This window comes from Myotis myotis, unplaced genomic scaffold (genome assembly GCF_014108235.1).
Source record: "Myotis myotis isolate mMyoMyo1 unplaced genomic scaffold, mMyoMyo1.p scaffold_m19_p_2, whole genome shotgun sequence".
NCBI lineage: Eukaryota > Metazoa > Chordata > Mammalia > Chiroptera > Vespertilionidae > Myotis > Myotis myotis.
Window position 1 is genome coordinate 63,823,935 of NW_023416324.1, and position 22,825 is coordinate 63,846,759.

The 22,825-nt window shown below is 43.4% G+C and overlaps 1 protein-coding gene and 1 pseudogene across 1 annotated transcript in view; both read left to right on the forward strand.

Moving 5' to 3' along the window:
- CLCA1 (chloride channel accessory 1) overlaps positions 1–5,573 on the forward strand; it is a 33,612-nt gene extending 28,039 nt beyond the window's left edge. The window contains exons 11-14 of the mRNA XM_036351068.1: positions 47–308; positions 1,780–1,950; positions 3,949–4,188; positions 5,141–5,573. Of these exons, the coding sequence (XP_036206961.1) occupies positions 47–308; positions 1,780–1,950; positions 3,949–4,188; positions 5,141–5,529 (1,062 nt within the window). The 3' untranslated portion in view covers positions 5,530–5,573. The remainder of the gene's footprint in view (positions 1–46; positions 309–1,779; positions 1,951–3,948; positions 4,189–5,140) is intronic.
- A 16,449-nt stretch (positions 5,574–22,022) lies between these two features.
- On the forward strand, positions 22,023–22,746 carry LOC118674948 (annotated as a pseudogene).
- Positions 22,747–22,825: the final 79 nt, after the last annotated feature.

Here is a 22,825-nt window from a genome sequence, read left to right on the forward strand (position 1 = left end):
TGTCACCCAGATCCTAACTGCAAATGTTTCCATTTGTTGTGGTCAGGTTGGCATTTGGAATTACAGTCTGCAAGCAACCGCCCAGACCCTGACTTTGACTGTCACCACCCGCGCATCCAGTGCTACCTTGCCTCCAGTTACAGTGACCTCTAAAATGAACAAAGACAAAGGCAATTTCCCTAGCCCTATGGTAGTTTATGCAAAGGTTCACCAAGGAAACTTGCCGATTCTGAGGGCCAGTGTCACAGCCCTGATAGAATCAGCAAAGGGAAAAACAGTTACCTTGGAACTATTGGACAACGGAGCAGGTAACCACCCAAGAAATTTGCAAAACACATCTTCCTTTTCCAAGAAGCAACAGCAGGAGGGCGTGGCCTGCTGAGGACACTTAGAAACAGGGAGTACAGCACTGAGGGTCTGGTTGGGAGAGCTTTCTGCTCCCCCCACCAATTCCTGTATTTCTAAATGTTGGACATGAAAAAGGACCTACTTTTAGCTTCTGCAAAGCCCAAACATATTGGTGGCTCAAGCTCAATAGCTCAGAGATTCTAGGGAGCTATCAGAGTGTATTCATACACTCCAAAAATTTAATACCTATCTTACATTAGGGTTTGTGTGACCAAATATATGTATATACAGTGGGGCCTTGACTTATGAGTTTAATTCGTTCCGAGACTGAGCTTGTTAAGGAGCTCGTTAAAACACATTGTATGCGGGAAACGTATTTATACGTTTTACTTATACGTTTTACGTTGACTAGTAGTAGAGTGCGGGACACGTATTAATACGTTTTTTATAGACTAGCGGTAGGATGCGGGTAACATATAAATACGTAAACTAAAGTTATCGTAATTTTACTGAACGTTGCTATTTGCGCAAAAAATTAGCAAAAATGGCCTGCACCACCTGTTATTGTGCGATAAAAACTACCCGCAAACAATGTGTTAAGGAGCTTGTTAACTCAAATTACTCTGTCAACTCAATGCAAAAAGTCAGCCGAGAGACAGCTGGTATCTCAAAAAACTCGTTAGCCGGGACATTCGTAAGTCAAGGCCCCACTGTATACATTTTTATCTGTACCCCACACTGTTGAGATATCACTATCCCTACGTTACAAATGAAGAAACCGAGGCTTTCACATTCGGAAAGCATCAGAGATAAATTCAAGTACAGTTATATGTGACTCCTATATCTATGCAGACTCTATATTATCTTGTTCCCAAAGTGAAAATCCTGCCCATTATTTTTTTTATTTAAGAAATCTAACAGGAAGAAAAGAAGAAAAAATTCTACATTTCTTTTTAGGAGAAACTTTGCTGCTTACTGTGATGCAAGTAATCTTTTTAGGACAAAATCTATAAATGAATTTCCTTCCTAAATCCACCCTGGGAGAAGCCATGAATTTTTGAAAAATAATCACATAACATTTTTTTCTCCTCAGTAACATACAGCAATTCAATTCAATACAACAGCTACCTATCGAGTAGTTAGCCTGCACTGTGTTGGATATAATACACATGTCATGATCTCTGATTTCAAAAAGAAAGACAACTGTTCAGGAAGCTAAGGTGTACACATATGAAACTATACACACTTACACATCACACACACACGTAAAAGAAGTTGACCTTGTTCTTTACATAGTCAAATCCTAAACTCCCTTGAAGAGCATGCTGGATTCTCCTTACTTTGAAAAAGTTAACTCACCTTTGATTTGGAAATATACAAATGCCCAGTTATTTTTAGGATATTCATTAATTCCTTCATTTCCCTATCAAGGTGCCGATGCTACTAAGGATGATGGTATCTATTCAAGATATTTTACAGCTTATGATACAAATGGTAGATACAGTGTAAAAGTGCGGGCTCTGGGAGGAGTGAACGCAGCTAGACGGAGAGTTACGGCCCAGCAGAATGGAGCCATGTACATACCTGGCTGGATTGAGAATGGTAAGCAATCTGTAATGACACACCTGACTTGAGTAAAAGGCTTGTGATCAAGAGGAAACCGTTAAACCTGTGGGGAGAATGGTGCAGGATTAAATTAGGGTTTCTCAGCCTTGGCACTATTGTTCTTTTGGGCCACATAATTGTTTGTTGTGGGGGGTTGTCCTGTGCTTTGTAGGATGTTTAGCAGCATTCCTGGCCTCTACTCACTAGAAAACAAAAACAACTCTCACAGTCATAACAATCAGAAATGTCTCCATACAAAACCCACTGTCCCCTGGGGGCAAAATATCCCCCAGTTGAAGACACTAGGTTGAATGTATTTGTTGACTGCCTCAGTTCAAATTCCAGCCCTCTATCAAGTCAATTATTTTAGTTAAATTCTTTTTCTTCATTTTCCTCAGTTGTAAAATAGGGATATTAATGGTTACTACCATATAGAATGGTTATAAGGAATAAACAAGGAACTATATATCTAATAAGCTATTGCCGGTAAACAGTAAGTATTCAATAAATGCTTATTATATCTAATAAATTTAAAAATATTTTGTAATGAAGCTCTTTCCACTGATATAGGCATTCCCAAAGAATAAAAATAATAATAACAATTTAAGGCTTGTTATTTATATCAATGTTTTCATAAGCCCACCTTCTCCCTTCCTTCCTCTCTTCTGCACAGACCAGGAAGAATAGTAGGTGAATGTATGCTTCTCGGCACTTGGATGTATGCTTAGGAAAGGGAGTATCCTGAGACATGTGGTGTCTCCTCATGCAAATATGATCATAGGAAAAAATGCTTTAAAAGATACCACTGCTTGAAAAGCTCTGTCTAAAATTGTAGCTTATTTTATTCTCATGTGTCCTTTTTTTTGTCTTAGGAGAAGGCAAGAGGGGACTGATTTAGTGGCTGTATCTGGCCTATGCTCAGTGTCTTAATTACATTATTACATTTCATTCTCCTAATTATCCCATTTTACAGATAGAGAAACAGGCTATAGAAATTATTGATTCACATAACTAGTAGTAATAGCACCAGGCTTGGCACTGGGAAGCCATGTTCTTCCCTCTATACCTTGATGAACCTTAATAACAAGAGAGATGGTCTCTACTGGTGAATCCAATACTAACCCTTCACCTGCTGAGGTACCTACTTCATGTTTGCCCAAGCCCAGATTCATGGGTAATTTTTAAGGGCTAAAAAAGTAGAGTTTATGAGAAAGTGAATTTGCTACAAGAACTAGGTTTCCATACATTCATTGAGAAAATCAGAAGTCATTCAAAAGCATCAAATTTTAGAATCCCTAACACAGAACATTTCATGCACAGAACAAATAATCAAGGCAATTCTTAAAGGTCCAGGTGATTAATTACCAAATAAATAGAAAAGATAATGGAACCCACAGTATTGTTTAGATCAGCCGTGGGCAAACTACGGCCCACGGGGTGGATCCAGCCCCTTTGAAATGAATAAAACTATTAAAAAAAAAAGACTGTACCCTTTTATGTAATGATGTTTACTTTGAATTTATATTAGTTCACACAAACACTCCATACATGCTTTTGTTCCGGCCCTCCGGTCCAGTTTAAGAACCCATTGTGGCCCTCAAGTCAAAAAGTTTGCCCACCCCTGGTTTAGGTGGAAGAGACTTCTTAAGGGAATCTGAGGAGGTTTAAAAAAGAAGTAGTATTTATACTGCCTGTGGAAGGGTACGATCAGGATAGGCTAAAAGTTGTAAAAAGAAACAATTCCAGGACAAATGTCATGAAAATAAATTATGAAAGTCATTCCACTAAATATCTGTGAGATAAAGAACTGGGATTCTCTCTTTGCTTCTTCCTCTCTGATCTGGGATCTTTACACCAAATAATTAAAATGAATTTTGTGTGCGGGAGAAAAGAAGGGGAAGGGTAAAGTCGGAAGAGGTTAAGCCAATAACAAAACAGAGGAAAGTGTAGCCAGTTTGTGCAGCTTACCATGTACTGAGGAATATTTTAATGCAGGCGAAGTAAAATGGAATCCACCAAGACCTGAAATTAGTAAGAATGATCTTCAAGGCAAGCAAGTGTGTTTCAGCAGAACATCTTCAGGAGGTTCTTTTGTGGCCTCCAATGTCCCAAAGGCTCCCATACCTGATCTCTTTCCACCTTGCCAAATCACTGACCTGACCGCAAAACTCCAAGGGGACAATCACATCAATCTGACATGGACAGCTCCTGGGGATGATTATGATTACGGGAGAGGTAAGCTGAATGCGGTGTGGACCCTGTGAAGGAGTTTAGCAGCCCAGCAGAGGTGCAGAAGGGAGTGAGGCAGGCAGGTGTTCTGTGATGCAAGTGGAAGACAGGGGGCAGGAAGGATTTTGATTGTTCTCTGAGATTAACGGGGGTGGGTCAAGGGCAAAATGGGGAAAGCGGCTCTAATATATGATAAATAATGGAAATTAGACTTTTGGTGGCGAGCATACAACAGAGTATACAGGTGGAGAATTATAATGCTGTACATCTGAAATTTGTATAATATTATTAACCAATGTTACCTCAATTTAAAAAATTTATTTAAACAAAGATTTAAAAATGGGAGGTTTAGAATCTGAAGAGCTGGCCTACTTTAGGTGTCAGAGGTTTCAACCAGGAAAAGGCTATCTTCAGTTTTTTCCTGAAATCTTGCCAAAGTGCCCTTTAATAAGCCCCATGATTAGTAATGACTCCTCGAGAGGATTGAGAATAAAGCACAGATATCTATGGAGCAGAGCTCTCCTTTGGAAGAAGCCTGCCAAGGCATCGTTTTCAAGGCTGCAGCCTGGGCATCACACGAATCCTTGTTAGACACTGTACAATTTCACCCCCAACCGAACTAGAATCTGCACTTCAAGATCTGTATGCACATTAGAGTTTAAGAAGCACTGGTACCAAAAACTCCTGTAGAAATAATAAAATAATAATCAAACAACCTCCTGTCTTGGCCAGGTACTATGCTCTAAAAGACTGACTAAACCTGACCCAGCTTACATTTATTACTCTGTCGAGATACATAGACAAGAATGTAAAAAGATACTACTGCTTGTAAAAATGAAGCATCAATTGCATTTACCCATTGGAACTTTATGGGATGGCGATATAAAGTTTCTAATAGCCTTTTAAAATTTGAGAATTGCAAGTTATGTCTTTTTTTTTTTTTTTTTTTTTTTTTTAGCTTACAAGTATATCATTGGAATAAGCACAAGTATTCTTGATCTCAGAGACAAGTTCAATGAATCGGTTCAAGTGAACACTACTAATCTCATTCCAAAGGAGGCCAACTCTGAGGAAGTCTTTGTGTTTAAACCAGAAAGCATCCCTTTTGAAAATGGCACAGATCTCTTCATTGCTGTTCAAGCTGTTGATAAGGTCAACCTGATGTCAGAAATCTCCAACATTGCACGAGTATCTTTGTTTATTCCCCCACAGACTCCTCCTGAGACACCTAGTCCTTCCCTTCCTTGTCCTGAAATTAATGTCAACAGCACCATTCCTGGCATTCACATTTTAAAAATTATGTGGAAGTGGCTGGGAGAATTGCAGCTGTCAGTAGCCTTGGGTTGAGTTTTCATGAGGTAAATAAAGCATCCATCCTTTGGATCATAAAAGTTTCTAAAGTGTATTTTAGACTTCCTGCAGGGGATGAGTTAATGAAATAAAAGGCTAAACAACTGGATATGTATGTATAAAAACTATCCATTCACATCCAAAGGTTTAATCATCACTTTGAATACTAGAAAGGAATGCTTACATTAATAAATAAAAGTAAGTTTTAATTCATTTTAAGGAGTGTTGCCAGTTAAAAAGAACAAGTAATTACATATGAAAGATGCTATAAATGTCCAACTAGATCAGTCAGTGACGGCCAACCTATGACATGCGTGTCAGAGGTGACATGCAAACTCATTTTTTTGGTTGATTTTTCTTTGTTAAATGGCATTTAAATATATAAAATAAATATCAAAAATATAAGTCTTTGTCTTACTATGGTTGCAAATATCAAAACATTTCTATATGTGACACGGCACCAGAGTTAAGTTAGGGTTTTTCAAAATGCTGACACGCCGAGCTCAAAAGGTTCGCCATCACTGAACTAGATCAAACTATCTTATATAATAAAAGGCTAATATGGAAATTGTCCCCTCGGGAGTTTGACCGACCAGGAGTTCAACTGCTCACTATGACATGTGTTGACCACCAGGGGGCGGTGTGGAACAAAGGAAGGCCCCGACCGGCAGCTGGCAGCTGGCAGCTGGCAGTCGGGAGAAGGAAGGCCCTGGCCTGCAACCGGCAGCTGGGGGAAAACCCTGATTGGCCCTGATCACCAGCCAGGCCTAGGGACCCTACCTGTGCATGAATTTTGTGCACTGGGTCTCTAGTTTAAATATATGTCATAGCTTGTTATAGAGAAAATTTGAACCAACATCATCAGGAATATGTATTATTTTCTCTGGGTTTGAGCAATTATGATGCATTTAAGGAAGAGACTACATGTAGAAAGAACAGCATTTATATTCCATAGGCATAGAAATGTATTTTATGTGCATAAAATTATGAATCATTGGTGATTAAAGTCACAGTGGTGGGAGATAAGGTGGGAAAAGTAGGTTCCTGTAAAGTGTGAAGGGAAAGAGATTGAGTAGTAAACTTTTTTTGTGCCAAGGGCTCTACTAATGCCTTACATGTATTATGTTATGTAATACAATTCAGTCCATTCAACATTCATCAGCTGCCTATTATATTCCAGGCCTATGCTAGGTCTTGAATACAAAAAGATGAGTGAAATCTGGCCTTTTTCCTATAGGCAATAAAAAACATTTGACAATTTTAACTTTAAATCAGGGGGCATATATAATCAGAACTATGCTTGGAAAGGGGGACTTTGAGGACCACATGAAGGACTGACAAAGGTGGGAGAGTCTAGGAGCGTGATAGACAGAGGAGGAAAGAGAAGAAAAGGAAAAAGGAGCCAAACAGACTTAGCAGTATAGTAGTCCCCATCAAGAACTAATCACAGACACTAGTGTCTCCAACAAAAAGTATTCAGATGAAAGACTTTTTAAATTCTCCATTTTAGCCTGGCCAGTGTAGCTTTCAGTGGCTGAGCTTCAACCCATGCACCAAGAGGTCACCAGTTCGACTGCCAGTCAGGGCATGTTCCTGGATTTCAGGCTCGATCCCCAGTAGGGGGGGTGCAGGAGGCAGCCAATTTGTGAAAAGCCACATCCCACGTGGCTTAGGGTTCAGGATCTTGAGAAGGGCTGCATGCAAATTATGAGACTAGATAAGAAATATGAATTTGGAAACAGGGGCCAGGCGGAGAGTCTTTCTGAAGAAGAAAGACTTTGCTGGTGTCCAGGACCTGCCAACCTTCCATTCAATTCTAGATACACATATTGCCCTTAGTCAGGCAGGCAATTCCAGTAGCAGACAGACTATCTTAAAGGTCAGTATATATTAGTAAAGATTTACTTTGAGACTGTTTGGTCAGGAAATTGATTGAGCCACCATTGTCTTGACTAAACAATCAGTGCATAGCTTTGGCCCTTGCCAGAGCTCAAGTTCCACCAGCATTCTGGGTTCCTTGTTTACACTTTCCTGATAGCATAGACAATGGGTAGCTTCCAACACCAATTGATGTTTCTGTCTCACTCCCTACCCTTTCCTCTCTCTCTAAAACTCAATAAAAACATATACTTTAAAAAATTTTTCCATTTCATTAGCATAATGAGCTGAAGCTGTGGGTGACTCTCTGATTAAAAACAAAATAGACGATTGTTTCTGCATATACCCCAATTTTATTTATTTATATATCTTCCTTGTTTCCAAACAGAACTTGAGGTACTTTACAGATACATACAAAACATAAAAAATTATTTAAAAAGGAAGTGGAGTGAAGTAAATATATAATGAAAACTAAAGGAAGGTTCAGCACATTCAGGCCTAATATAATGTTCTGTACAATTGCTACAGCTTTGTCACACATTTCATTTTGAGCTTCCCAGCTGGCATAACAAAGGAGACAAAAAGAGTAACAAGATTAATTACAACGAAAAACAAACCTGAGGCTCAGGAGAATGGCTTTTTCTAGTAGAGACCCATGAGAAGTTTCATCTATAGATCCTCAATACATTAGGGTACTGTGATGTTAAAGACAGTAGTCTGAGCAACATCCAGACAATACTCACAACAAGTGGAATATAGCACACTGATCACAAAATCCTTCACCGTAACCACATTTCACTGCAGGGTTACAATGGAGTGACACCCCAGCACTGTTCAAAAAAGACAGTTATAAAGGGGTTCAAACAATGCAATTCTAGCAAGTAGCTCTTAAGTTTGCTCCAAAGATAAAATTTGTAGTGAGTGGATTACATATACTTCAGGCCATTTTCTATGACTAGTTTTGTTTTTTTAAAATGTATATATCTATATATATATATATAAAGGGCTAAGCAACCAGCTGACCAGCCAACCAGCTAGTAGGAATGACACACACTGACCACCAGGGGGCAGATGCTCAATGCAGGAGCTGCCGAGGGACAGCAACTTTGCAGAGTGCCCTCTTGTGCTCCAGGACCTCTTGGTGGATGTCGGACTGCCAGTTTCGGCCCAATCCCCTCAGGCCAGGCCAAGGGACCCCACCTGCTGGAGGGACCCTGCTCACTTTACAGATGCCCTTCAAGCTCCAGCACTGCCCCAGGTGTGGCTGGACAGGGAGGGACTGAGGAAGGTTGGCTCCAGGGCATGTCTGGCCTGTATCACCCAGTCCCGCCCCACTGGCCACCTTCTAATTAATTTCCTTTCAATGTGCATGAATCTGTGCACCAGGCCTCTACTCGTATCTAATAAAAGAGAAACATGCAAATTGACCATATCTCCGCTACACTCACAAGCCACGCCTACCAGCCAATCAGAGAGACTATAGGCAAATTAACCAAACCAAGATGTTGGCTAAGATGGCCATCCGCAGCCACGGAGCTGGAGCAAGCAGGAGGAATTTCTGGTCACTATGATACACACTGACCACCAAGGGCAGACACTCAATGCAGGAGCTGCCCCCTGGTGGTCAGTGTGCTCCCACAGGGGGAGCTCTGCTCAGCCACAAGCCAAGCTGACAGCTGCCAGTACAGTGGTGGTGGTGGGAGCCTCTCCTGCCTCCTCAGCAGCGCTAAGGATGTCCGACTGCAGCTTAGGCCTGCTCCCCACTGGCAAGCGGGCATCCCCCGAGGGCTCCTGGGCTGCCAGAAGGATGTCTGACTGCCAGCTTAGGCCTGATCCCTAGGGGATCGGGCCTAATCCAGCAGGTTGACATCCCCCAAGGGGTCTCAGACTGCGAGAGGGCACAGGCTGGGCTGAGGGACCCCCCCCCCCACCAAGTGCACAAATTTTTGTGCACCGGGCCTCTAGTTTATTATAATAATGGAACACCAGAGAGTTCTGAGGCTAGGAAGACACTGATATCCTAAAATGCAGTATTGTTTGTTGTGGGCACATCCAAGTGGTTTGCCAACAAATGGACAGAGGGTCAGATTAAAACCTTCTTCTGAAAGTTATGAAACCAAACTAGAAGCACATGCCTGACTAGGGAACCATTCGCCTGCCCATTTGGATAAATGAGTCTGAGGCTCCAAACTCAGCCCCATGAATATGGCTGACATGAGTTTTGCCTTGAAAATTCCTAAGTCAGAGAGAAGGCAGGGGAGGGTGGGTGGGTGGGAGGTAATCAACCAAAGACCTTGTATAATAATCTATGGACATAATTAGGTGGTGAAAGCCTGGGGGAAGGGGAGGGGCCAGGCTAAAAGGGGTTAATGGGGGGGAAAGGGGACATATGCAATACTTTCAAAAATAAAGATTTTGAAAATAATAAAATAAAATTTCTAAGTCACTAATTAAGATTTTTAATTTCCATTTGGGTAAACTCAGTGGAATGTACCTTGGGATATCATGAGGAACTGCACGGGGATATATAACGTTACTTCAGAGAAATGAGGTAAATGTCAGTATACAAATAAGACAGAAAGTAAATAACAGAAAAGGAAACATTCTTATGTACTCTGGGTTAAAGGCCAGCTTATTGCAAAGTGAAAACTGGGTTGTTACATATCTTACCTAATAATATACAAACATGCAAATTGACCAGCCTGTGTACTTTTGCTATGCCTTAAGCCATGCCCACCAGCCAATCAGAGCGACTATATGCAAATCAACCCAACCAAGATGGCGGACGGTAGCCATGGAGCTGGAGCGAGCAGGAGGCTTGCTTGCTCCAGTGATGGAGGAAGCCAGCCTGCCGTGGGCTCTGAGCTCTACTCAAAAGCAACAAAGTTTCAATTATAGAAGGTAAATAAACCCCAGATACCTGCTTCCAGTCACCATGGCCACGGAGCTGGAGCGAATAAAAAAAAAAAAAAAAAAAAAAAAAAGGAAAGGCTGGGAGCTTCAGTCGCCAGGGGGCTTGGTCAGCCTGAAAACAGCCCTCAGTGCCTCACCCAGGCTGGCCAGGCACCCCAGTGGGGACCCCCACCCTGAAGGGGGTTTGGGCAGCCGGAAAACAGCCATCAGCCCCTCACCCAGGCTGGCCAGGCACCCCAGTGGGGACCCTCACACTGAAAGGGGTTTGGACAGCCTGAAAAAACATCCAGACCCTTCCATGAGAATAAGGAGCCTGTGGGGCAAAGTACAAATAGAGACCCACATACCATAGGTCTAAGTTTGCAAATATTATAAATCAGGTTAACCAGCTGTTAAAATGTGTAATCTCCTATTTTGACAAATATACCCTCATAATGACTTGGAAGGCCAGGTTCCAATTTAAAACTCTTGGACCCCTCCCATATCCTGTTGGAACATGGTGGCTCAGGGACAGATGAGCCATGGAGCACTGTCTTCTTCCTATCCTGCCCAACTCCACTCCTCACCCTCACTCACCCTCAGGTACCTCACCTACACGGGTGTGGCCCCATCAGCCCACATACTACATCAACACTTGCCCTTTATCCTCTCTCCTGTCTGGGCATTTATGCACCATTGAGCAATCAGCTCTAGGCAGGACTGACCCTGGCATCCAAGTCAGTTCTAGTCTATGCAGGTCATGAATGGATCATGACTTATCAGGGAATATCAGATGTCAGGTATTTGCTGTGTGTTCTCAAAGGGATGATAGGTCACTCACTGGGTGGGCACAACCCTTGGCCTATGGACTACTCACCCCATAGAAAGAGCATGGGGCCAACTCATTAATTTGGGGGACCAATGCAAAATGAAAATGCAGGACAACCTTGTTCAACAGCATTGAAAATGCTGTGATCAAAGCTACTAAAATATAAAGACTTTTTCCTTTCTTCTATAGTTTTTCTAAGCTTGTCATGGTGTTTTCTATTTGTTCTTTAAAGTTGTTCTCAATAAAGAAAAATTGCTATTTTAAAGTATTCATATGACTTTTACCATTCTTCTTTATACTGTGCAATGTCAGTTCTAAATGTGAGTATAAGACATTTAACTTGTATATTGAATACACAATTTATATATTTTTATAGCTCATTCTTGCATGTGTATTTCATTCTTGCTAAAGCAGTAAAAACACTGCACAAAACTGACTCCAGTATTTTTATATATTTTTATAGCTCATTCTTTCATGTGTATTTCATTCTTGCTAAAGCAGTAAAACACTGCACAAAACTGACTCAAGTGTTTTTATTTCATGTATTGCTATATGCTACTTACCTTAGGCTCCCTGATAAGGAAGGAAGGGCTGAAAGAAAAATATACTATGGGTTGTCCTCGTTTTCTCTTTTCTTCTCGGTCATCATCTTCAACGTAACTAGTTGGATACAAAGGGAAATAGCATAAGTAATAAAGGATACGATACAATTTCTGGGGCATTTGTGGTTCTCAGAATGTCACTGCCTTCTTTCTGCATTCAAACAAAGTTCTTAATCAAACTGGAATCACAGCTTCACTAGGCTGACAGAGAACTGCTTACTCAGCCACAAATGCAGCAGGTTCACTTTGTACTCAGTTCGAGTCTCACTGAACTCCACTACATTGGGTATCTAACCAAATTCTGTAGTCATGAGACATCATGAATGTTATTATAGGCAAATGAAGTGGCAAGAAATGGAAGACATACCTATTGCATGCATCTCCTCTACTTAAATGCATGATGCAACTCAGGAGGAAAAGGAGACATATGTAGTGCTTTAAACAATTAAATAAATAAATAAATAAATAAATAAATAAATAAATAAATAAATAAATAAATACATGATGCATTATCCCATCAGACTTCACTTACAAACATCAGCCCAAAGACAAAATCGTTAAGAATTTCAAGACAACTACAGCAGAGCATTAAACCAAACACAGATCTTTCTGAGTGCAGGGTCGTCTCTAACACAGGTCTCTCGTCCATGAAGCCAGGCCTGGAAGAGGCACAGTCAGCAAGGCGCCAAACCACTGCCTTCTAAAGGGAAGTCATGTCACCCTAAAAGGCTGTAGAGATGGGCAACTAGAGCTCAGAGTGAAGTAATCTGCCTGCAATCTGATATAAGTAGTATTTACAATGAAGTTATTCAAAATCTTGAGACCAACCTCCATAATGAGAAACCATACTCCCTCTTGAAACAGAAGCCCAGCTGCATGAACTGGGCCAACACTGTACGAGCCTCAGATGTTCAGGTGTTCTTTTCGCCATGACCAAGAAGTACTTCCAGGTTGACTAACTGGCAGACTGACTCCAGAAACATAGTTGCAATTATGCTAACACTATGTATAAAGCCTTAGCCTGACGAAGAGGGAGGAGTCAAGCAACTTTCTTTAGTAGTAATAGTTGGAATACATAGAATAACAATATCAAGAATACTTATTATTTAGTAACTAGAGGCCTGGTGCACAAAAATTTGTGCACTTTGCCCTCTCACAGCCTGGGACCCCTCGGGAGATAACGACCTTTGGCTTAGGCCCACTCCCGGGTGGCCGAGGGCAGGCCCAATCCCTAGGTGCCTGCCCTGCAGCCCCTGGTCGGGCTCAAAGCAGGGCCGATTGGGGAGTTGGGGTGCCGCCACCTGTCATGCACAGAGCAGGGAGGATCAGGGGGTTGGGGCGCCTTCCCCTGTCAAGAACAGAGCAGGGCGGATAGGGAGGTTGTGGCCCCACCCCCTGTCACACACAGAGCCAAAGGGCGATCAGGGGGTTTGGGCGCTGCCCCCTGTCACGCTGCTCCCAGTGCCGGGAGGCCTCGCAGCTCCGCTGATCCCGGTGCTGGGAGGCATATTACCCTTTTACTATATAGGATAGAGGCCTGGTGCATGGGTGGGGGCTGGCTGGTTTGCCCTAAAGGGTGTCCTGGATCAGGGTGGGGGTCCCCACTTCGGTGCCTGGCCAGTCTGGGTGAGTGGCTGAGGGCCGTTTTCAGGCTGGCGGGTAACTGAAGCTCCCAACTGCTCCTTTTTTTCTTTTTCTTTTTTTATTCTTGGAATTATGGCTGTCACTGGAGCTGAGAGACGGCTTTAGCTGTGAGACCTCACTGCTGAAAGCAGGTTTCTGGCTTTGTTTACTTTCTGTATTTGAAACTTTGTTGCGACTCCAGCTCTGAGATGCGGGCTGACTGAAAGCAGGTTTCTGGGGTTTTGTTTAGCTTCTATATTTGTAACAATGTTTCTTAGCAGCTCAGAGCCCAGCAGCGGCAGGTGGGGAACCTGGCTTCCTCCGTCACTGAAGCAAGCAAGCCTCCCTGTTCATGTCAGTAGCCTGGCTGCCGGCCGCCATCTTGGCTGGCAGTTAATTTGCATATCGCCCTGATTAGCCAATGGGAAGGGTAGCAGAGGTATGGCTAATTACCATGCTTCTCTATTATTAGATAGGACTAGAGGCCCGATGCACAAAAATTTGTGCACTCGGGTTGGGGGGCAGGGGGGGTCCCTCAGCCCGGCCTGTGCCCTCTCGCAGTCTGGGACACCTCGGTAGATAATGACCTGCTGGCTTAGGCCTGCTCCCGGGTGCCAGAGGGCAGGCCCAATCCCTAGCTGCAGCCCCTGGTTGGGCTCAGAGCAGGGCCGATTGGCTAGTTGGGGCGCCGCCCCCTGTCATGCACAGAGCAGGGCGGATTGGGAGTTCATGATGCCACCCTCAGTCAAGCTCAGGGTAGGGCCGATTGTAGGGCTGGGGAACCGCCCCCTGTCACACTCAAGGCCGGGTCGATGGGGAGGTTGTGGTGCCACACCCTGTCACCCACAAAGCAGGGCCAATCGGGGGGTTGGGGCGCTGCCCCCTGTCACGCACAGAGCAGGGTCAATCAGGGGGTTGAGGAGCTCCCTCCTGTCACTCACAGAGTAGGGCCGATAGGGGAGTTGGGGCACTGCCCCGTCACACACAGAGCAGGGCGGATCAGGGGGTTGGGCGCCACCCTCTATCACCTAAAGAGCAGGGCCGATCATGGGGTTGGGGCACCACCACTGTCACACTCAGAGCAGGGCCGATGGGGAGGTTATGGCTCTACCCCACGACACACAGAGCAAAGCCCGTGGGAGGGGGGGGAGGTTGGGGCACCGCCCTCTATCACCTACAGAGCAGGGCCGATCTGGGGGTTGGGGCGCCGCCACTCTCACACTCAGGGCAGGGCCGATGGGGAGGTTATGGCTCTACCGCGTCACACACAGAACAGGGCCCGGGGGGGAGGGGGGGGCGCCGCACCCAGTCACACACAGAGAAGGGCCGATCAGGGTGTTGGGGCGCCGCACCCTGTCAAACACAGAGCTGCAGAGTGATCAGAGGGTTGGGGAGCTCTCCCCTATCAGGCACAGAGCAGGGCTGATCAGGGGGTTGGGGCGCCTTCCCCTATCAAGAAAAGAGCAGGGCGGGTAGGGATGTTGTGGCCCCGCCCTCTGTCACACACAGAGCCACAGGGCTATCAGGGGGTTTGCGCGCTGCCCCCTGTCACACTGATCCCAGTGCCAGGAGGCCTCTCACCTCCGCTGATCACGGTGCTGGGAGGCATATTACCCTTTTACTATATAGGATAGAGGCCTGGACCATGGGTGGGGGCTGGCTGGTTTGCCCTGAAGGGTGTCCTGGATCAAGGTGGGGGTCCCCACTCTGGTGCCTGGCCAGTCTGGGTGAGGTGCTGAGGGCTGTTTTCAGGCTGGCGGGTGACTTAAGCTCCCAACCTGTCCTTTTTTTCTTTTTTTTTTTTTTATTCTGAGCCAGCTTTAGCTCTGGCTCCAGCTCTGAGGCCTCTGCTGCTGAAAGTAGGTATCTGGTTTGTTTGGGTTCTATAATTGAAACTCTGTATCAACTCCAGCTCTGAGATCCCAGCTCACTGAAAGCAGGTTTCTGGGGTTTTGTTTAGCTTCTATATTTGTAACAATGTTTCAAACTGCAAGCTCAGAGGCCGGCCAGGCAGGCGGGGAACTTTTGAGTCCTCCGTCACTGAAGCAAGCAAGCCTCATGTTAGTTTCAAGCTGCCTGGCTGCCGGCCACCATCTTGTCTGGCAGTTAATTTGCATATCGCCCTGATTAGCCAATGGGAAGGGTAGTGGATGTACAGCTAATTACCATGTTTCTCTTTTATTAGATAGGATAGTAATAAGAATAGGTAATATTTATTTAGCACTTACTGTGTGCCAAGTACTAAGAGCTTCTGCTAATTATCTCATTTTTTTCCTCACAGAAACTTCATGAGTTTGATAATAGTATTATCTCCATTTTACAGATAAGTAAGCTGAGGCAAAGAGTACTCCAACAAATTGAGTAAAGTCACACAGCTAAGTCAGCATTTTTAACACAGGCAGTTCTGCTACTTTGAACCATCTCTCTCTAAACATAAATCCATCCCTATATTAGCGACATCTACTTGAAGGCAGTTGAAACTAAACCAACAGACCCAACAAAATGATCAGTAAATATTTCTAGAGTAATAATACAGGGAACTTTAACAGCATTTTAGTTTAACTGACATAAGTACAACCTCACATTAACCAGTTTTTTCTTGCATGTTAGTTTTCAGAAAAGAATTTCCAAATACTGCCATTATAGGCCCAAGTTTTACCATGTAGCCAACATTCCATATACAGGAAACATTGTATATTTAATTCAATTTCCTGCATACCTTCCTTATCTACACTTACTGTACAGCCAGGAACCAGAAAATTAGGGGAAATCCCTGCTGACTAACAGAACTGTTACAAGGGACTCTTCTCAACATTGCTATTAACTTTTGAATTGAGTGCCAATCAAATTTGCTAACAATGTACACAGTTCATTGCCTAGCTTGCTTGCTTGTTTTTCCTGTTTTAAGGCTGGATAATGTGTGTATCAAACTTAATGTAGTGTAACCTAGTTGTCTAGTTAGGTTGTTTTGTTCCTCTCTTTTACTACTAGATAGGGTTGCATCTATGTAGAAACTCATGTATCAAATATGCATACCTGGTAGTGAATCAGTGCTTATGAATAACAAGCAGTGACCAAGGTTACCAAGAAGAATAAACAGAAGATACTAGGCTCTAGAACTGATTTATTCATTACATTTTCTCATCGGAGATTGGGGGTGTCGTCCATCCCTAATTCTCTGTGTGCTGTGAGCAGTCCCACTGATTGGTAACAACAACAACAATAAAATTCATGTTACTAAATTTAAAAAATATATAGGACGTATTTTTACTTTTCTAACTAATAAAGATATCATTAAATGTTAATACTTATAAAGTGTAATAGGATAAATATATCCTCATATACTATCTCATGGACTATAAGTGGAAACTGTCTTCCTAGAAAGCAATTGGCAATGTGAAGGGCCATAAATATCTTCAACCCTTGGCACATCAGTTTATGTCCAGATATCTATCATGAGGAAATAACTAAAATTGTCAACAAAGATGTTCAGAACAGCATTATCTGAAAGGTACCCAAACTGGAAATAATCTCAATATCTAACAATTATGATGTATTCATGCAATAAAACTCTACTCAGGCATTTAAAATGAGATTTATGAAATATTCAATATCATAAGAAAATGCTTTAAAACTATTCAATTACTAGTTATGGAACATTGGACAAACTACCTACCTGGCTGTCCTACTACTTTCTTATCTGTAATAGAGGATAAAGACATCACAGGATTGATATGGAGATTAATTTTAAAAATATATGCAGAATGGCTAAAACAGGGCCTGGAACATATGAATCACTAAGTCAATATTATTTATCTCATCACCTTCATTATCTTCATCCTCATTCCAAAAATGTCTTTCAAAGGAATGCTTATATGTACCCAGTTTTTAAATGTATGCAAAAATAAACAGCATAGTACTCGCAATCAGTACTCACAATCTCCCACAACCCCATCAAAATGATAACTAAGTACAGAACAACCATTATTCAAGAATTGCTTGAAATCTAGAACAGCAGTCCTATAACTGAGGCTATAAGGAAGCAGCCACATTGAGACTGGTAGGAGGGGTGGAGACAAGGAAGAGTCTGGTCCCACACCCATGGGTGGTAGTTAAAAGTTGGGAGGGTTATTTTGGCTACAGAGGCTCCCCTGAGAAGTGAGGGGTCCCAGGCCCACTGCAGGCACCCCATCCCAGAGTTCCAATGCCAGAAAGAGAAATCCTAATACCTGGCTGGGTTGTTCAGTTGGTTGAGCATCATCCCATACAGCAAAAGGATTGCAGGTCAGTCCCTGGTCAGGGCATGCATTGGAGGCAACCAATTTATGTTTCTCTCACACATCAATATTTCTCCTTCTCTGCCCCCTTCCTCTCTCTCTCAAATCAATAAAGACATATGCTTGGTGAGGCTTGAAAAAGAGAGAGAGAGAGAGAGAGAGAGAGAGAGAGAGAGAGAGAGAGAGAGAGAGAAGTCCCCATAACTTCTGGCTATAAAGACCAGCAGGGATTATGTCTGAGTGAGATGGAGGGCTGCTGGAATCTCAGGCATTCTTCTTAAAGGGTCCCACATACATGAATATAAACTCAGTAACTCTGAACTCCAGCTTTGGGCAGCAGCTCAAAAGCCACCAGAGACACATGGGAAGGAACTGAATTGTCTGGCTTTGGGGTAAGAGTTGGAGGTGAAACCTTTTCCCAGACAGAGAAGTTCTGGCAGAGTCCATTGTTCCTTGATGAGTCCTCCCCACACAGAGATGAAAGGCTAACAATGTTCCCTCACCTTGGTGATTCCCTGAGACCCACCTCACCTAAGTTATGGGCTCAACAGATCCTTTTCCGTGGCTTCTCCATACAAGTGGCCAGTCTTGGCTCATGCTGTGGACTTCCCTAAAATCTCTCAAAGATTCACAAACCCCAAACAAGCAGTATCTGGCCTTAATATGCCCCAATCGTCTTGCTAAGTTACCCCATCCCCAACACTAGTGGCAGCCTGCCTTTGTTCTCAGTTTGGCCTCACCTAGGCACCTCTAAGCCCAGCATAAGTAGCAGCCAAATGCAGATCCCTCTGTAGCTCATGCTGGGTGGCCCTGAGCTGAGCAGAGGTGGCAGATGGTCTTGGTCTGTACCTCCCAGGAGGCCCAGAACCAGTGGTCAGCTACAGACCACACCAGAAGACCACCCAACCACCTCCACAAATGACACACTCAAGGGGCAGACTCACTGAGTACCAGAATCCCACTGAAGCAGTCCTGCTCTATAGGGTTGAGCAGTTCCTCCCCTGAAGTCACAGCCAGTTCTCCCAACCTATCAGTCTGTTGGGGGGGGGGGGGGGGAGGGAGCGGTAATTCCCTCAAATTGACATGCCAATAGCAATCAAGGCTCAACTAAAACAGGAGGATGCACACAGCCCACAAGGGGACATACCTGGAGTGCCCAGCTCGGGTGACCAGGAATGTGCCACTGGGCCCTAAAGGGTACTTATTACATAAGACTACTCTACCAAGATTGGGAGATGCAGCATCTCTACTTAATACTTAGAAACAAAGACAGGGAGATAGACAAAATGAGAAGAAAAATAAACATGTCCCAAATGAAAAAAAAACAACAATACAACAGAACAAGCCTCCAGAAAAAGAACTAAATAAAATGGTGACAAGCAATCTACCAGAAGCAGGGGCCAAAAACACTGGTTATATAGATGTTCAATAAACTTAGGGGAAGAGTAGATGCACTCAGTGAGAACTTCAACAAGGAAAGAGGAAACAAGGACAGGGATAGAAAATATAAAAAAGAACCAGTCACAAATGAAGAATACAGTTACTGAAATGGAGAATATATTACAGGGAATCAACAGTAGGTAGATGAAGCAGAGGATCAAATCAGTAATTTGGAGGATAAGGAGGCAGAAAATACCCCATCAGAACAGCAAAAAGAATCCAAAAATATGAGGACAGTTTAAGGAGTCTCTAGGACAACTTCAAGCATACCAACATTTGCATCATGAGGGTACTAAAAGGAGAAGAAAGAGAGAAAGAAATTGAAAACCTATTTGAAAAACAATGACAGAAAAATTCCCTAACATCATGAAGAAAATAGACATATAAATCCAGGAAGTACAAAAAGTCTCAAACAAGATGAACCCAAAGAGGCCCAAACCAAGGCACATCATAATTAAAATGCAAAAGGTCAAGGACAAAGATAGAATCTTAAAAGCAGCAAGAGAATAGCAGTTAGTTATCTACAAGGGAGCTCCCATAAGACTGATTTCTCAAGAGAAGCATTTCAGGCCAGAAGGGATTGGCACAAAATATTCAAAGTGATGAAAAGCAAGAACCTACAACTAAGATTACTTTGCTCAGAAAAATTATCATTTAGAATGGAAGGACAGATAAAGAGCTTCCAGACAAGAAAAAGCTAAAGGAGTCTATTACCACCAAACCAGTATTACAAGAAATGTTAAAGTGTCTTCTTTAAGAAGACGAAGAGAAAGAGGAAGAGGAGACCGAGGAGGAGGAGGAGGTGGAGAAGGAAGAAGAAGAAGAAGAAGAAGAAGAAGAAGAAGAAGAAGAAGAAGAAGAAGAAGAAGTAGAAGAAGAAGAAGAAGAAGAAGAACAACAACAACAACAACAACAACAACAAGAGGAAAAGAAGATAAAAAACATGAATAACAAAATGGCAATCCTATCTAATAAAAGACAAATATGGTAGTTAACCGTACCTCTGATATGCTTCCCATTGGCTAATCAAGGCGATATGCAAAGTAACTGCCAACCAAGATGCTGGCTGGCAGCCACGCAGCTGAAGCGAGCAGGAGGCTTGCTTGCTCCAGTGATGGAGGAAGCCAAGGTTCCCCGCCTGCCACAGCCTGGCTCTGAGCTCCGAAAGCAACAATGTTTCAATTATAGAAGCTAAACAAACCTCAGATACCTGCTTTCAGCTAGCTGGCCTCAGCGAGCAGGACCGCAACAGTGTTTCAATTATAGAAGCTAAACAAACTCCAGATACCTGCTTCCAGCAGCCGAGTTCTCAGAGCTGGAACTGGGCCTCAGAACTAAAGCCGGCTCTCAGCTCCAGTGACAGCTATAGTAGGTAAATAAATCCCAGAATAAAATTTTAAAAAAAAGAAAAAAAGGAGAGGTTGGGAGCTTCAGTCACCCACCAGCCTGAAAACGGCCCTCAGCTCCTAACCCAGACCAGCCAGGCACCCAAGCGGGACCCCCACCCTGATCTGGGACACCTTCAGAGCAAACCAGCTAGCTCCCACCCATGCACCAGGTCTCTATCCTATATAGTAAAAGGGTAATATGCAAACTGACCCTAATAGCAGAATGACTGGGAATGACTGGTCACTATGACACACACTGACCTCCAGGAGCCAGGCACTCAATGCAGAAGCTTCCCTCTGGTGGTCAGGGCGCTCTCACAGGGGGGGAACTCTGCTCAGCCACAAGCCAGGCGGCCAGCTGCCAGTACAGTGGTGGTGGTGGGAGCCTCTCCTGCCTCCTCAGCAGTGATAACGATGTCCGACTGCAGCTTAGGTCTGCTCCCTGATAGCCAGTGGACATCCCCCGAGGGCTGCCAGGCTGCCAGAGGGATGTCTGATTGCCAGCTTAGGCCAAATCCCCCGAGGAGCAGGCCTAAGCCAGCAGGTGGTCATCCCCCAAGGGGCCCCAGACTGCGAGAGGGCACAGGCAGTCTGAGGGACCCCCCACCCTGAGTGCATAAATTTTTGTGCCTGGGGCCTCTAGTAGATACATATCTATCAATGATTACTTTAAATGCAAATGGATTAACTGCTCCAATCAAAAGACGTGGGGGCTTGAATGGATAATAACATAAGACCCTCACAACATGCTATCTATTGGAGACTCATTTCAGATCAAAAGACAAACAGACTGAAAGTAATGAATAAAATGTTTCATGAAAATGGAAATAAAAAGAAAATCCTGGGGTAGCAATACTTATATCATACAAAATAGACTTTTAGACAAAGGCTATAACAAGAGATAAAAAAGGACCCAGGATTCTACTTATTTATCCAAAGATACCCAAAACAGTAAAGCAAAAAGACATATTCATTGATATGTGCATTGCAGCATTATTTACAACTAGAGGCCCAGTGCATGAAATTTGTGCATGGGTAAGGTCCCTAGCAGCTTTTGGCTGCCAACCGGGGCCTCTCTTACTGAAGTTGGCCAGCTGGCCCTGCCCCCTGGTCAAACTCCTGGTCAAGGGGATAATTTGCATATTAGGCTTTTATTATATAGAATAACTAAGACACAGAAGCCATTAAAAAAATGAAATCTTATCATCTGCAACATCGATGAACTTAGAGGTACTATGCTGAGTGAAATAAATGAGACAGAGAAAGACAAATAACGTTTGATTTCACTTATATGTGAAACCTAAAAAAATAAAATAAATGAACAAATGGACCGCATAGATACAGAGAACATTTTGATGGTTGTCAGATGGGAGGGGGCTTTGCAGGATGGGTGAAAAGATTAAGAAGTACAAATTGAGGAAGAATGTGAATCCTGGTGGCCTAGAAACATGAGGGTCAAGTGACACAACCAGCTGACTCCTGTAGAGGAAGACGCTGTGGCTGGGTCTGTGGCAACCAGGACTGCCAGGCCTAGCACCGGAGCCGAACAGTCATCGTAAGAATGTCGGGCAAAGACCGAATTGAAATCTTTCCCTGTCAAATGGCACAGACCATCATGAAGGCTCGATTAAAAGGAGCACAGGCAGGACGAAACCTCCTGAAGAAAAAATCTGATGCTTTAACTCTTCGATTTCTGTAGATCCTAAAGAAGATCATAGAGACTAAAATGTTGATGGGTGAAGTGATGAGAGAAGCTGCCTTTTCATTTCCTGAGGCCCTGTTCACAGCAGAGAACTCAGCACCAGTTATTCAAAATGTAAATAAAGCCCAAGTGAAGATTCAAGCAAAGAAAGATAGTGTAGCAGGTGTTACTTTGCCAGTGTTTGAACATTATCATGAAGGAACTGACAGTTATGAACTGTCTGGTTTAGCCAGAGAAGGGGAACAACGGGCTAAATTAAAGAGAATTATGCTGGAATTCGCCTCGCTGCAGACTTCCTTTGTTACTCAGAATACACGAAGCTGTTAAGATAACAACAGTCATGTAAATGCCATTGAACATGTCATCATTCCCAGGATGGAACATACCCTTGCTTATATCATCACAGAGCTGGATGAGAGAGAGTGAGAAGAGTTCTATAGGTTAATGAAAATACAGGAGGAAAAAAAAGATTCTTAAGGAAAAAACTGAGAGGGACTTGAAGAAAGGGAGGGGAGCTGGAGAGGTGATGGAGCCTGCCAATCTTCTGGCTGAAGAGAAGAATGCGGATCTTCTGTTAGAATAATTTTTCCTGCTCTGCTTCTTTCCGAAGTCCTAAATTTAATGACACCAGTTTAGTTCAGTGTGTAGGTTTGGTTCATGTG